Below are 14,364 nucleotides of genomic sequence, written 5' to 3' on the forward strand. Positions count from 1 at the left end.
CTTCCTTTTCCGTTGCTTTGTACCCAAAGTATGGCACAGTCCAGGCTCACAGCACCATCTGAGCAGAACAGTGGCTGTTCACCCACTTTCCCTGGCATAGCCACGATGGACCTCGCCGGCTCTCAGCACGCTGGGTGGTATTGCGTATTGCTGCAACACAGGCTCGGATATTCTCTCTTGCTGCTTCCTCTCTAGCATCTCCAGACTTAGAAACAGCAGTCACAGATAAGCCCAAGGGAGCAGTGCATCATTGTTTTCTGTGAGGCTGTGCCCCACGAGCCACCTCTGGCTCAAACTTCTGTCTTCCTTTCATCCACTCCAAAGTTGGAGAATCCAAACCATTGCATTTTTTATGTCCCTTGATTTTCTCTTCTGCTTTCATAAGAAGCAAAACACTCCAGAAAATGACTGCTTCATCAGTTCTGTCACTCAAATAAGAATGGACTTGTTTTTTGGTTGTTTTTTTTTTAATTTTCCACACAGCTGTTTTCTTCCTCTTTCCTCCCGCCTGTTGCTGCTGACACAAGCATATTTCCATATAAAAAGGGGAAGATCTTACTGGGAAGTTGCCTAAACTTTACGTTGTTCTAGGAAGGTAGGTTGGGGGTATTCCACAATAGCTATCTTGCCTTAGAGACCTCTGTTTTATCCTGAAAATGAACTGCAAATAATTACAGATTCCAACAGCAAGGAACGACAGCCTTTCTACTTTCCCAGTGTCCATTTCTGTTTAGAAATGGGGCCACATTAATGGAAGAAAGAGAAAAAATGATTAATGTGTGAATAACAGTGTCTTCCTTCACCACAGTGGCAGAGAACACATTTAGTGGCCCAGCTGTGTCTGACAGCCAACTCCTGATGCCTGGAAGTGAAGGTGAAATAGAATATTGGAGGGTTTTAATTTAATGTTTTGTGCTCTACTGTTTGTGTGGTCTTTTTATTATATAGATAAGGATGCTCAGACACCTGATGAAGGTTTGTGGGGAAAATCTGAGAGATTTAATACCACAACCTGCAGGAAGACATCCGCCTGTGTTTCTTCCTTGAACATCTTCCCATTCTCTTTCTGAGGCATTGTCTTGGTGAAGGTTAAGGTTGCGATTTGATGGGACCAGCAAGGGACCAACAAGATGCGCCATTCTCTCAGAAACATGTGCCTGGATTCCTCTGGCTCCTTTCAAAAGCCCAGTTTTAGTCTGAAGTCCTCATTTGTGCTTAATTCCACTGGTTGGATCTGCTTCTCCTCTGTCCAGTGAATGGCACTGCTGAGCTTTTGAGACAGGGTACTCCAGTTGTAGCTCCCCAGTTACCCATCCATGTTGTCTGTCTTCTCAGTTTTGCTCTGTGAAAGAGGTGAACTCTCCTTTGACTTTGCTGTGTGTAAGTAGGATAAAAACAAGGAACAGCATTGCTGATCTCTGTCCTGCTGAATAAAATCAGCAAAGCTGGGGCTTGCAGGACATGGACGGCTGGGTCTGATGGATCTCAGACTGTTTTTGAGCTGTTCATAATGCAAGGGAGTCCTTCCCAGGGGGGTGGATGCTGAAGTACATTAAGAAAAGCCCCTGGTGCAGAACTAGGGATGAATATCCACATGAGGCAGCACCACAGACACGAGTCACTTGGCTCGTGGGGCAGTGCCTTTGCATGGATGGCTGCAGAAAGCAAATCCAGGAAGAGAGGAAAAGCTTGACAGCTCCAGGCAGAGGAAACATGGGCGTGAGTCAGGAAACCATTCCGGGGAGATGTCCGTGCAGAGCTGGGACCAGAGGGTTATCTCTCATGAGGTTTTCCTGACAGTGTCTGCTGGCTATCTTCTGGCAGGGCCTTCCTGAGCTGTTGATAAGATGGGAAGCTGTGGACTTCCTCCCTTGCCCTGAAGCAAACGTATGTGTTTGGGCTTACTTAGGTCCAGAGGAAGCAGAGCTGGGCTGAGATTGCTGATGGGAATACAGAACAGGGAGTTCTGGGCACATGACAGCTACTGCATTAACAGCATTTTTCGGGATTGGCTTTAAAAAAATCCCAGATCAGGGCCTCCTCCCAAAATTTGATCTGGTGTTTTTATTTTTAGAAAATACTGTGCCTGGAGAGGTATAGTTGAAGTGAGTTTTCTTTTCCAGTTGGTGACCTTTTGGGACAAACAGAGTTCCTGCCTTCCAGCTTTTCTCTGTCATCATCAGTAGCAAACATTTTCGCTTTTTGAAATGAACAATGGTCTTTCTGCACAGTTGCTTGACCTGAGGAGTTTAGGGATTCAAGAAAACACATCTGTGGTAAAATCATGAGCTTCAATAACAAGCTGGCATACAGTGATGGTTATTCTCTCTGAGACTGTACTTCTTATCTGCTCTGGTTGCATTTCATTTCAAGTAATGGGGTTGGTGGTACAGAGGCACTGGAAAACTGTTTAAGGAAGTCTGAACCCCTAAAGAGATTCTGGTTAGGTAGAAGTACTTGTGCTGAACTTATCACCAGTCATTTGAATTATCCAAGTCCTCCTACCTGATATTGTTGCTGGCACTTATGGGGTCCTTTCCACCCTGGGCCAAAGCATCAAGGGCCACCTCTAGGTATCTGGAGAAGTGCAGAGCTCCCTTCCTTTTAATCTCCCTCCCTGCACATTCTCAAAGGCAATTGCCATGAGAAGCACTTGTGTGAGCAGCTCTTGGTCTCTGGGAAATAGTCTGAACCAACACTTAAAATTTGTCAAACCCATGAAACAGCAAAGAAACAACCAGTACAACTGGATCTTATCATCAGCGTGGAAAACAGAAATGCTGTGCTGCTTTTTAATTCAGTGTCTTCTGTCAAGGGCTATTGGTTTAGAGTTTGTCCTCACATACCACTACCACACATTTCCAAAAGATCAGTTTAAATTAGCAGTGCATGGTTATAATTATTTTAGAAGTGGTTAGAATTTTTGCTGTGAATAACAGAGGAAAGATGAGTTAGCTGTGATCTGCCCTATTGCCCTGTAGCTGAGATCCAAGCAGAGCAGCATGCATTAACATAACATAGTGCTTTAGCATTTATGAGTGCGTGGTGTACATCCAAGCAGCCACACTGGTCACTGCCCTCCCCCGTGGAATCTAAGGAACAGTGCAGTGTGGATAAAGATATCAAAGGCTGGCGAGATGACTGCCTAAGGTAACAGTTTAGTTATGGACTTATTTTCATTCTACTTTTTCTTTTTAAGCTAAGGTCAATGAGATGCAATGTCAAGATGATGTTTACAATGAATACAGCATGTACTGCTTGTGCTGCGGCACCTAAAATGTTGTGTCCGAGAGGCTGGTTAAAGACCACGCAAGGCTTAGGAATGAGGGACTGCAGGTAAGACCTCTTTCCTAACCATGTTGCAGATCTGGTTTAGCTCTGCTATGCAAGGAGTGATGTGTATGCCTTAAGGAGAATATGAATTATTAGAGAAATAATATAATAATAATTCCCCTTATATATTCTCTCAGCTTCCAGCAATAATCCTCTGAACTTTTTACCTTCCTAGTTCTCTTTATGAAGGTTGCTTGTTTTTGTGTTCCTTGTTCTTATTCTGTTGAGCATTTCTATAGCTTGTCTCTAATAGGAGAATGGTGAAGAAAAACTGAATTTACCAGTAAGTTTTTTTAGAAAATGAAACACTATAGATTATTGTTTGCCTATCTATTCAGTAATGAATGTTAACAGTTAATATATAACTCCATTGTCTACTGTTTTCTGTAATTCACTATTCTGTATAAATACTTTAAAAATAGCTGTAGCAGTTTTACAGTAATTACAGACACACAGAGGAGTCAGACTGAATTCAAAGGGGCAGTGCTATTGAGGCGATTTCCAAGTTCCTTTTGGGAAGGATGTTGTGCCAAAAATAAAATGAAATAATGAAGAGAAATGTGAGCACGTGCAGCTTTTCTGCCTGTTATCTCTCTGTGGTAGTGGTAGTCGAATGGACCCAGGAATAGTTCCGTACAGCATACACGCAGAGCAAGAGACACTGTCACCAGGGGCCTAGCCTGTGTGTAAGGCGATGGATGAAGGGTTGAAAAGGAGAAAGATGCTCCTCCTCTGTCTCATATCCAGGCCCTGACAACTTGCTTGGAACCAGCTGTAAGAGCACAGATCAGTGGGCATCCTTGAGAAAGACAGAATTAGAGTGCAAACTCTTGTCCTTCGGTTCAGAGTTCAGCGCGCTGCAGTGCTTGCTTAGAACCCCTCCAACAAGCACATGGTATCTTTGTGGTGTAATCATGGATCTTGGATTGTTCTTTTTAAGGTACACTGTCAAGTTAGGAGAAAATACCCTTGTCCAGCCAGGGTGCTATCACATATGTAACAAGGAAATTGAGGAGAAAAAGTGCTGCCCAGGATTCTGGGGTACAGAGTGCTACGGTAAGTTTTTCATCTGTTTACAATGCCTTCTGTTCAGTAAATCAAACCAGTTTTAACATGAATCATTAAATATGCATTAAGCTGATTGATTTTTGTTATTTCTGCTCCTGCTATTTAAGAATTTACAAGGTCTCCATTAACTGCCCAGGATGTTTAGAAGATAATGAGGAAGGAATCTCTTTGCTTCATATGTGTTTAATCCTCTTATATTTAACACATAACATAACCCCCTTTGTTGGAACTTCCTTTAGTCTCTTCTTTAAAAAGAACCTTTTGGAAAGGGATGTTTTTGTTCCTCTTTATGAAAGTTTCCAAAGGAAGAGGAAGATACTTCTTTCTGGTGTCCCTCTGGTCGGGAGTGCATGTGCCATGTGTGCTTTTATATAGTCTGGAGTTAGTCAGAGGTTCAGTCACAGAAAATACTTAGCAATTCAAACCCAACATGCAAATAACCCTCCCAAAGCTCCCATTTAGTTTTAAGCCAAGTAATGGGAATTTGAAAACGTTCAGTTTTTCTTGGTCTTCTCTCAAAAATCCAAAAGCCAAAACTCCAAAATCCAAAAAGTTCATCTTCTAAGACGAATACTTCTCATACAGTTGACCAGTGACTGGAATATGGCCAAACATTCTCCAGTCTGGCAGAAAATGAGAGGTTGTTTGAGCAATTGGGCCTGTTTTCACATAAAGTGTTTTGAATAATCAATTGGCAATTCTATGCCTAAAATTTTCAGATATAATCCCTAGAATTTGGAGGTACCTCTCTCCAAAGATGTGTGGACCATGCTTGTTTGAGCACATTCCCAGCCCTTCAAGAAGTCACAAAAAGCCAAAATGCTCAGTGTCTTTGAAAAGTAGGATCCTGTCTGTCCCAGGCTTCAGAATCATCCTCAGATGTTTGGTGCTGCCTCTTGCTAATGATTGCAAGAGTAGCTCCATCTCAAAATATGTTTCAGTGGCTTTGCTGAAATGTGGTTAGTTATGTGCCAGTGGAATTTTCCTTAGACTTTTATTAAAAGGCTTTCCTTAGAAGGCAGCCATGTTTCTCCTTGGTGTTACTCATTGCCATCTTCACCAGCTCTGGGCCAGTTTTAGCTGTACTGGATAAGCAGGCAGGGACTTTGCTGGTTAAGAAACCATTGCTTTCACACATCTGGAATGCCTGTAGGAAGAGGTGATAAAAAGAGGGATGCAGTGCTGTTTTCTCTGCCTAATCTTGCCTGGCCTCTTACCTGCTAGAATGTCCAGGAGGCTCCGAAAATCCCTGCAGTGGCCATGGGACATGCCTGGATGGCATACAGCGGAACGGAACCTGCATCTGCAAGGTCGGTGTGTGGTTTGGTTTGAGGGTGATATGCTTTTGTCAGAGGGTGATTTGCTTTTGTACAGTGTCTGTGCAGAAGCTCGGGATGAAGACCAGCCTTCTGCCTAGAAGGTCATTAGCAGGGTCTTTCATTCCAATATCTGTGCCTGTGGTTTATCTAGAGTATTGGTGTGGTCTGCAGCAGCACTAAGACACTGTTGGTGAGACTATGGAGTCAGGAAGGATCTCTAGGAAGAAATTAAGAAAGAATTGCATGGATTTAACCCTCTGATCAGTTGAAATAATCAGTGTCTGTCTGTGGCTGCAAGAAGCCCTGAGATACGTTTAATGATTTGTACCTTTACCAGACCTGAAAGATATACTTCCCAGCTGCTGCTGCCTACCTCCTGGGCACGTCTTTGAAAAATGCTGATTTTAAACTTAACTCAAAGACACTCCATATCAATTAAAATACATGTTTAAGGTCCCCAAGCCTTACAAAATCAATGTCAAGAGATTGTAAGCCAGCTGTTACATTCTTGTCTGCAAACTGGACATGGTTTCCTCAGTGCCCACCTGGGTTTTGCTGGCATTTTGCACACTCTCTGTGTGTTGGTGTACCCCTCTGCTGGGAGGGCTGGGTGATAGTACTAGAGCACTGAGCAGATCAATTTTCTTCAGTGTTGTCAGAGAAAATCAGAGAAGGGGAGATATTTTGCACTATGACAATGTTTAGAACAATGAAATTGTATAGAAAAATAACATCTGGGACATTTTGGGTCCCTTCTAGGAGCAATACAGTGGTTATGCCTGCCAGAATTGTCGAGATGAAAATCGTTTTGGCCCAGACTGTCAGTCAGGTAAGGAAGAGTAATTTCAGGTGAAACCTGCACAAAAATACCTGAGAGCAAGGAAAGCGGAGGGGGAGGCTGAGTGAGGAAGGGTGCTGGAGGGGAGGAGGGGATGGCATCTGACAGCATTTAATAGCAATTATCTGGACATTTTGTCTTTCTGCCCTTCTCCACTGTCCCATTAGACACTTGATTCTCAGTCTTTCACTCAAAATCAATCCATTTTCCCTTTTGTAAAGTTTCCCCCTCCCATTACCATGGCTTTCCCAGTTTCCTCTCTCTTTTCAGCCAGGCTGTTGCCTACATCCCACATGCCCTGAAGCAACCCAGACTAATTTCCCAACTGTTTGCAAGACTCCTGTCACCACTCCAGTAGTCTCTCAGCTTCCTCTTTATTGCCTTTCCTACACATTAATACACACAATGCTGCTTCTCATACATGTCATATTTTGAAGCAATTTATGACCGGTGCGACCTGGTCATAAAGAAGCCCTTTCTTTCCATCTCCTGGTTCCCTTGTATCCACACAGGTGAGATGGGTGTGATCTCAGTGCTTGTGCTTACTGAATGACACCGATGCTGGCATCACAGATGTGGTAGAGCCTTATAATACTGCATCCTCCCACATTGGCTGCAATAGACTTGGAGGAGTGGGAAGTTAAGTCTGAAAAGTTGGTACAGATGTTGCATTTGGGGTTGATCTTACAGGGCAGCACTTTGTCTTTCTTCAGCACAGGACTTGCAGAACTCTCTGTGAGCTCCGACCAGGATGATCTTATTTTTAAAACGAGTCATACTTGCTGTGGATTATTAGTGGGCAATCGGGGTGCCAAATCCCAGGGCAGTTGGCCAGTGTATGTCCAGAGCTCTTCATGCTGCCTTGTCACTGAAGGTCTTGTTTGTCTGGCCTTTCCTTTCAGTGTGTGACTGTGTGCATGGGGAATGCAACAGCGGCGTCACTGGGAATGGAAGCTGCACTTGCTATGGAGGCTACACTGGCACCAGGTGTGACCAAGGTAAATAAATTAGTAGCTGGAGAGGAGCTGTTAAAGCTAAACTACGATATGGATGCATGTGTCCCCAAAGCAGCCGGGATTTCTCTTGAAACAGGGTAGATCCTCCCTTCCTTCTAAGTCTTGTGGGACCTGAGTACCTAGCCTGCAAGTCTGTCATGCTTACTTCCCCTGGCTTTTGTACTGGCTGGGGTCTCCGGAAACAGCGCTTGCCTTCATTTCCGTGCCTCTTGTAAGGAAAGGTGTATCTTCTTGCACTGCCCTTCTTGCTCCAAGGGAAACTCTCTTTGCTGTGTGATTCCAGAGCTTCCCCTTTGCAAAGGTGTGACGTGTGAGGCCAACAGTGAATGCACGGTAAAGGATGGGACAGCGGTGTGTGACTGCAAGCCGGGATACAGAAAAAGTGGCGGCACTTGCTTAGGTGAGACATTTTATTGTGGCCCTAAATAGTCCTCCATTTAGGACCTTCCAAAGAGAAATCTTTCTCTGGCATCTCTGGACAAACTTGATCACCATGCATACAGTTTCTTCCTCACTGCGGAAGCATAAAAGCCTGCTTGTTTTTAGGAATCCTTTTAAGATTAATACCTAAGGTGTTTGTTCTCCTCCCACTTGGTCTTGTAAGCAATAAATGAGTTACAGTTGCAGATGCCATCCAGTATTTGCCTGTATGAATGTACAGAGTAACCGTGACAGTGGGATATCGGTGAGTCTGTGCCAGTATAAGTGATGAGCAAAGGTATGTAATTAGAGGGTTTGAGCACAGGTATGTAATTAGAGGGTTTGAGCAAAGGTAATTAGAGGGTTTCTTCACTGATTTCAGATGTAAGTTTCTGAATTGCTTTTGTTAAAAGAAAGTCAATAAGATGCATGTGATTAACTAGCAATGGATAGCTCTATTTTCACTGGCTTTTTGCAGTTCTTGCTGACCAAACACCACCTTCAGATATCCTCAGACATGATGGAAATTCAGAAGTAAATACAAGCATCTTCTTTCTGTCCCTTATATTTGTGTTGCTGAAGTAATATGAAGAATGTGTCATCCAAAATCCTTGGATCAAAGAAAAACAAACTGTCTGCTGCCTGAAATTATTTTATTTTCTGTGAAACTATAGCAATTTAATAGAATAAATTCCTTATCTTCCATTCTCTTCAGGCCTTGGGCATTCTGCTATGCTACAGTAAGTGCTCTCCTGAAAACAGAAATCTGGACGCTCTTCGACCTCTCATCTTTTTATTTGCAGCTCAGGATCCTTGTGCATCTTCTCCTTGCTCCCCCTTTGCTGTATGCAATGTTATTAGTCCACAAAAGTATCAGTGTACCTGCAAAGAAGGATTTCAAGGAGATGGGAAGATTTGTCAGCCCATAAACCCCTGTGTTGACAACAATGGAGGCTGTGCAGAAAACTCTACAATCTGCATTTACAAACGCCCGGGAGAGGTAAGGGTGACAACAGCACGTCAGCAACCTGTAAGGGTCTGAGAGTGGCCAGGTGGGAACTTCTTCAAATGAGCCATTCATTGGATTGCTCACGTCTGCTCTCCTCACCTTAGATTTTGCAACCTGCCAGCTCTTTTGTGGGATAACCTGTTGAGTAAAAAGTGACGAATGCAGCTATAATCACTGCTTTGTCTTCTGCTAGGCATCCTGTGTTTGCAAGCCTGGGATGAGTAGGAGATCTGCATCAGAGTGTTTTATGCTTTCCAATGACTGCCGGCAGTATTTTTGCGACATGTCTTCCAAGTGTGAAATAAACTCCCATGGGAATCCTAGGTGAGCCACTTTAAGGATTGTTGTTTAAGCTTATTCAGCAGCTAGAATGGAAACTGATTTTGGATGAGGTAAACTTTGAAGAAACAGGGAATTAAATGAGAAGAATGGGCTAGAGTGCCCCTTTGATAAGAGCCTGTTTTTAACAAGTCCATTGAAAGTAAGGAATTCTACATCAGCTAGCATAAATCTAGCATCATGTGGGCCACAAGATGCTTTAAATCTGAAGCAGCAGGGTCTTTTGTGTTGTGAACTGGAGATGTAGCTCCCCAAGTTGGTGGATATTATTAGTTTATAATAAATTACCAAAACAGAGACGTCTGACTCTTGTTTGGTCAGTATGTTACCTAAGGAATCCTTTTGGTTGGGACAGGTAAGTCTTTGGCTCTCCTGCCTCTCAGGCTTGTAAGCCAGAGGTGAGCTAGTGTTGCAGAAGGACAGGGAAGGGGGGAGCTGAAGGAAGAAACACCAGACCTCATTTAGTTTTCTTGAGCAAAATATTTAGAAGTTGATGCCCTGCAGATGAGAAATATTGCCAGATCTAGGGTAATTTTAGGTCTCCTAAACACCAGAGAAAGCTTCACTGAGGATTTTTTTAATACCAAAAAAAGCTGGAATTTCTCTGAGAGACTGAAGAGGAAAAGAGCAGTCCCACCTCCTTGGCCGTTCCTTCTCCAGTGCTGCTAAAATTGTTAGCATCCACCTGCTCATTCTGTGCTCCAGGCCAAAACTGAAACACAGTGGCTTCCCCCTTTGAAGACATGCCAGCGATGTGCAGGACTCAGTGTTCTGCACAATCCCTGCCTTTAGCATGTCTGTTCCCCAGCAGCTGGCACACAGCCCTCTGTGGTTGGAGTAATGTCAGATACCTCCCCTGTGCCGTATGTCTTTTCATCCCTGAACCAGAAAGAGCAGAGCTGATACTTGGACAAAACCCAAACAGGAAAAAACGTGTTTATCAGTCAGTGACCTTAAGTAGTGTCTGAGTAATGACTATAAATCCGTGTGAATCAGGATAGAGATTTTCACATGTAGATAAGCTTTTCTGCAAAAGTCATTAGCATGTCTGGGGCCCTCATTAGTTCTAAGACAAACTAGCTAAGTGATGTGCGGGAGCTGGTACTTCCCATTGAAGCTGAGGGCTCACATAGGAGCTGATTGCTATATTTTCACTGAGACCTGTGTTTTTTATGCATTACCTCAAATTTTCAGATGCTTTAATGAGTGATACTGGCTGAATACTTATTTAGGCTTCAGTACATATATTGTGGCTTTCTGTACCCTGAACCCTAAAGCAGACAATCCCTTTGTTGACTGTATCTGAGAAAGTGTCTTCCTTCTTTTTGCTTAGGACCAAAGTTGCTTGCAGTCCACAAGTGTGCATCTTTTTTCCTGTCACTTATATTAGGCAGCAGCTACTAGGCTCTTAAATACACCTTAAAGCTGTAATTAATCTTTCATCTGTAGATACTGATGATACTCAAACATGTCTAAAGTGTGGAGGACTGCTTTATAATGGTTTCCTATGTTTAGTGTTAATGTTTATAATGTTGTGTTTATTATGTTATTATTGTATCTAGCTGTGTGTGTAAAGAAGGGGAGATTGCAGATGGGAGAAGTTGCTATAAAGATCTCATGAGTGAGATTAATCAGCATAATTCACGAGGAAAGTTTTTTAGGAAATTGGACGTCGCCAGTAAAATGTTTGGTAACTCTCTTTTGAATTTCTTTGGGGAATGAAGCAGAGGTGGGGAGAAAAGTGTGTCATCAAAAGACTAAAAGCCTCCCATCATAATAGACATTTCACAATGTATGACTGTGGCCTTCAAAATCAAACACATCACATCTCTGAACTCATATTACCAGTTCTGGCTCATGAAATGAGGACACTGTAGCAGAGAACAGTGTGGATGAGCATTATGTATTTGACAGTCCTAGTGAAAGAGGTGCCACATCCACAGAAAGAAAAGGAAAGCATGCATTGAGGATGTGATTTAAACCTGTCTGTCTCAAAATACCAGTGTTCCTCCACCTGCACTGTGTTGAAGGCTCAGCAATCTCAGCGGTCATTGAGTTTTCTAGCAGTGGTGCTTGAGGCTGGTGTGCCATGGATCCTCCTACAGTCAGATTGGTCTGCCAAGCCAAAATACAGCCTCCCTGCCAGCTCACGCATGTGGGTGGCCATTATAGAGATGGAGGGGCTTTATCCTGTGCACTGTGGTCCAACATAAACAAGTACTAGTTACATGCATCAGGTTGAAGATGTGTAGATGTAATTGTGCTTTTGACACAAAGAATAATTATTGCTAGAGTTAAACCATATGGCAAATAACTGCTTCATGTTGTCACTCTTTTTACAGCTTCTGGTTGTTCAGTGTTGCTGACGAAATATGGGCCTTTCACGGTCTTTGTACCCTCCATTTTTCCAAGTACTAATAGCATAGAATTTAATGTAAGTTTGCTTGCTTTTAGAAAATCTTTGCTATCTTATGATTCATTCCTGCCTGAGTTCTGTGGTCTATAAAAACTGATTGACACATGAGAGAATATTTATAGAAGCAATCTCTTGCAAAGACTGCTCATTGTCTGGTTGTTGCAGTCTCACAGAGGATGTTACATCCCTTATGTTATTTTTAAAATCTCTCTCTCTGCTATTGACAGAGTGTGTTTGTTGTTTTTAATGTCAGATTATATAACTTCAAAAAGTTTCAGTTCTTCTGGCCATTCTTATTTAAAGATCCAACCTCTGGTGTGTGACTATTCTCAAAACTTTAGGTGGTTTTTCAATGCTTGAGCATGGGGTTTTCAAAAGGGGATGAGATTTGTATTAAAGTACTGGATTTTGGCCTATTCCTTGGTATGGCCCTAGATATGAGAATGGTGTCAACTTCTTAGGCTCATTTTACTAATGGGGCAGCAAGGATGACAGGGCTGTAGAAAACTGATATGGGAGTTAGGTCAAGAGTTTGAGAGTTCTGGGCTTTGACAATTATGTTCTACAGGTCATATTTTTATTTTATGTATTTTTTTAAATTAAGTTGTGTTCATTTGCTGTAGTTCTGCAATCAGTTGTATCAGTTCCACCTAAATCCACCTAAATCATTATTGAGAGATGATTGTCTTAAAGAATCACCAGTGATGGAAAACCCAGAAAACAAAGGAAGAAAGTAGATGTAAATTCAGCAGCTACATGGCCAAACATAAACAAAGATTGTCTATGGGGAGCTTAGGCAAGTTTTGTTACCTCAGACATGCAGGGATAGTTTTAAAATTGTCCAGGTCCAATAGGTTTATCTTTAGGGGATTCTTCTAAAGTCACTTTCAAATGAATGAGTCTCCCTGTATTTGTGTGTGTACACAGAAGCAAAAGATTTGCCACCATGCTTCTGCAGTGAACCAAAATGAAGAGGCAAGCTCAATATTATATACCTACAATTTCTGTTATGGTAATGTTGTGGGTCTTTCATAAAATGATTTTTTTGAAAGAGCATGTCATTTATCTTCTTCATTTGGTCTTTACTCCCCAAAGGATACCACTGCTGAGCATTTGTGCAGAATGCACATTGTTCCTGGTCTGCATTTGATAGAAGACATGGTAAAAGCCAAGACGATGTGGACCTTGTCAGGACATAAGCTGACATTCAACAACCAGGTAAATGATATTGTGAACTGAAGTTGTGGACTGCTGCGAAAGGACTGAGCAGAGCTTAAGCGTAGTTTCCTTCATGTGCTTTCTTAACGAGAAAACCGTTTTTCTCTTATCAGACTACCTGTGACCAGAACAGGATTTCATTTCCACTTCTCAAAAAGAATCATGAAGTTTTAAGAAACAGAGCTGTAGCTGATTTCGTAGGTTATAATCTCCTTTACAGTGAAAAGCTGTTCTTCTCTTGCTACATATTCTACAATGATCTGTCTAGTTTTAAATAGTCCCTTCTCTGCTCCTTGGTTCTTACCATCCACTTCAGAGGTGTACACAGATAGGTGCGTACAAATATGGTATTAAACTGCTTATTATTGCTCTTCCTTGCATTTTCTTAGCCTTGAGTTGCAAAGTGTAATTTTTATATTAAAAATTATGTGGATGTGGCATTGTGGGACACATCTGAGAGAAAGATTGGCTTCAACCACTTTGCAGTAGATTCCTTTGTTGGTTGTGGACTGTGGTCTCAGAGACAGATTCTGTGATGTGTCCTGATGGTCCTGGGGTAAAAGAAAAAGGCAGGTGGGAAGAAAAGGCTGTAAAGTCATAATTCTGCTCTCTGAGCAACAGAATATATTGAGCATTGATGTAGTTTCCAGTTGTTCCGGTTCTAGAGGTTGCTCTTTTATCAGCTCATTGCACAGACTAGAAAAGCTGCTGTCTCCCAGCAAGATCCTTTGTGGGATCCAAAGCAAGGTGATTTAAGGACAGACAATCAAGCAACTGTTTCTCCTGCCCTGTAGACAACCAATTAGGCAGAATCTTATTCCTAAACTTGGTAACAGTCTTTCCTTGATCTGCATGTGTATGCTGGAGAAGAGACCTTTTGCCTGCACAGCTAGCAACTGCAGTATCCTTGCAGCTGATGTGGAAGAGGCAGCAAAGTCTCTCTTTAGACTGAATGCTTCTCCTTGGAGGTCACATTCTCAGACACAGCTACACGCTGAATATTTTCTCTTCCAATTGCCCTTTTCCTGTCTATCTATTTTATTTTTCTTATCCTAGCAAAGAGTTTTTCATCACTAGTTTATGATACGTAAGGCTGTTTTTCCCTTTTCACTCTTTCAGTTGACACACGTTTTCCAGCATCCACTGTTCTCGCTCCATCCTGCACTTTTCCGGCTTGCATTCTCACAGCTGGCCCAGGCAGAGTCGTATGTTTCCTCTCTGCGGATCCAGCCTTGGCCTTGAGGTCTAGGTCATACTACATGCACCCTACGTGCATCAGAAGGAAAAAGCACTATTTGGAGCCGGGGGTTCTGAACTGGGTTTATCGATGCTCTTTTAAAATTTATTTCCTGTTTGTTTACTCAGGAGTCTTTTGATCTGGGAAGCCT

General features: G+C 42.5%; 1 protein-coding gene across 3 annotated transcripts in view; it reads left to right on the top strand.

Annotated features, from left to right (window-relative positions):
- The window catches only part of STAB1 (stabilin 1), a 58,927-nt gene that overhangs the window by 3,113 nt on the left and 41,450 nt on the right, over positions 1-14,364 (top strand). For all 3 annotated transcript variants that reach the window (XM_032194328.1, XM_032194330.1, XM_032194329.1), the window contains 11 exons: positions 3,200-3,336; positions 4,274-4,389; positions 5,626-5,711; positions 6,480-6,549; positions 7,461-7,556; positions 7,858-7,974; positions 8,798-8,994; positions 9,197-9,327; positions 10,905-11,032; positions 11,685-11,776; positions 12,854-12,976. In XM_032194328.1, the coding sequence (XP_032050219.1) occupies positions 3,200-3,336; positions 4,274-4,389; positions 5,626-5,711; positions 6,480-6,549; positions 7,461-7,556; positions 7,858-7,974; positions 8,798-8,994; positions 9,197-9,327; positions 10,905-11,032; positions 11,685-11,776; positions 12,854-12,976 (1,293 nt within the window). The remainder of the gene's footprint in view (positions 1-3,199; positions 3,337-4,273; positions 4,390-5,625; positions 5,712-6,479; positions 6,550-7,460; positions 7,557-7,857; positions 7,975-8,797; positions 8,995-9,196; positions 9,328-10,904; positions 11,033-11,684; positions 11,777-12,853; positions 12,977-14,364) is intronic.

Source organism: Aythya fuligula, chromosome 10, assembly GCF_009819795.1.
Source record: "Aythya fuligula isolate bAytFul2 chromosome 10, bAytFul2.pri, whole genome shotgun sequence".
Lineage (NCBI taxonomy): Eukaryota > Metazoa > Chordata > Aves > Anseriformes > Anatidae > Aythya > Aythya fuligula.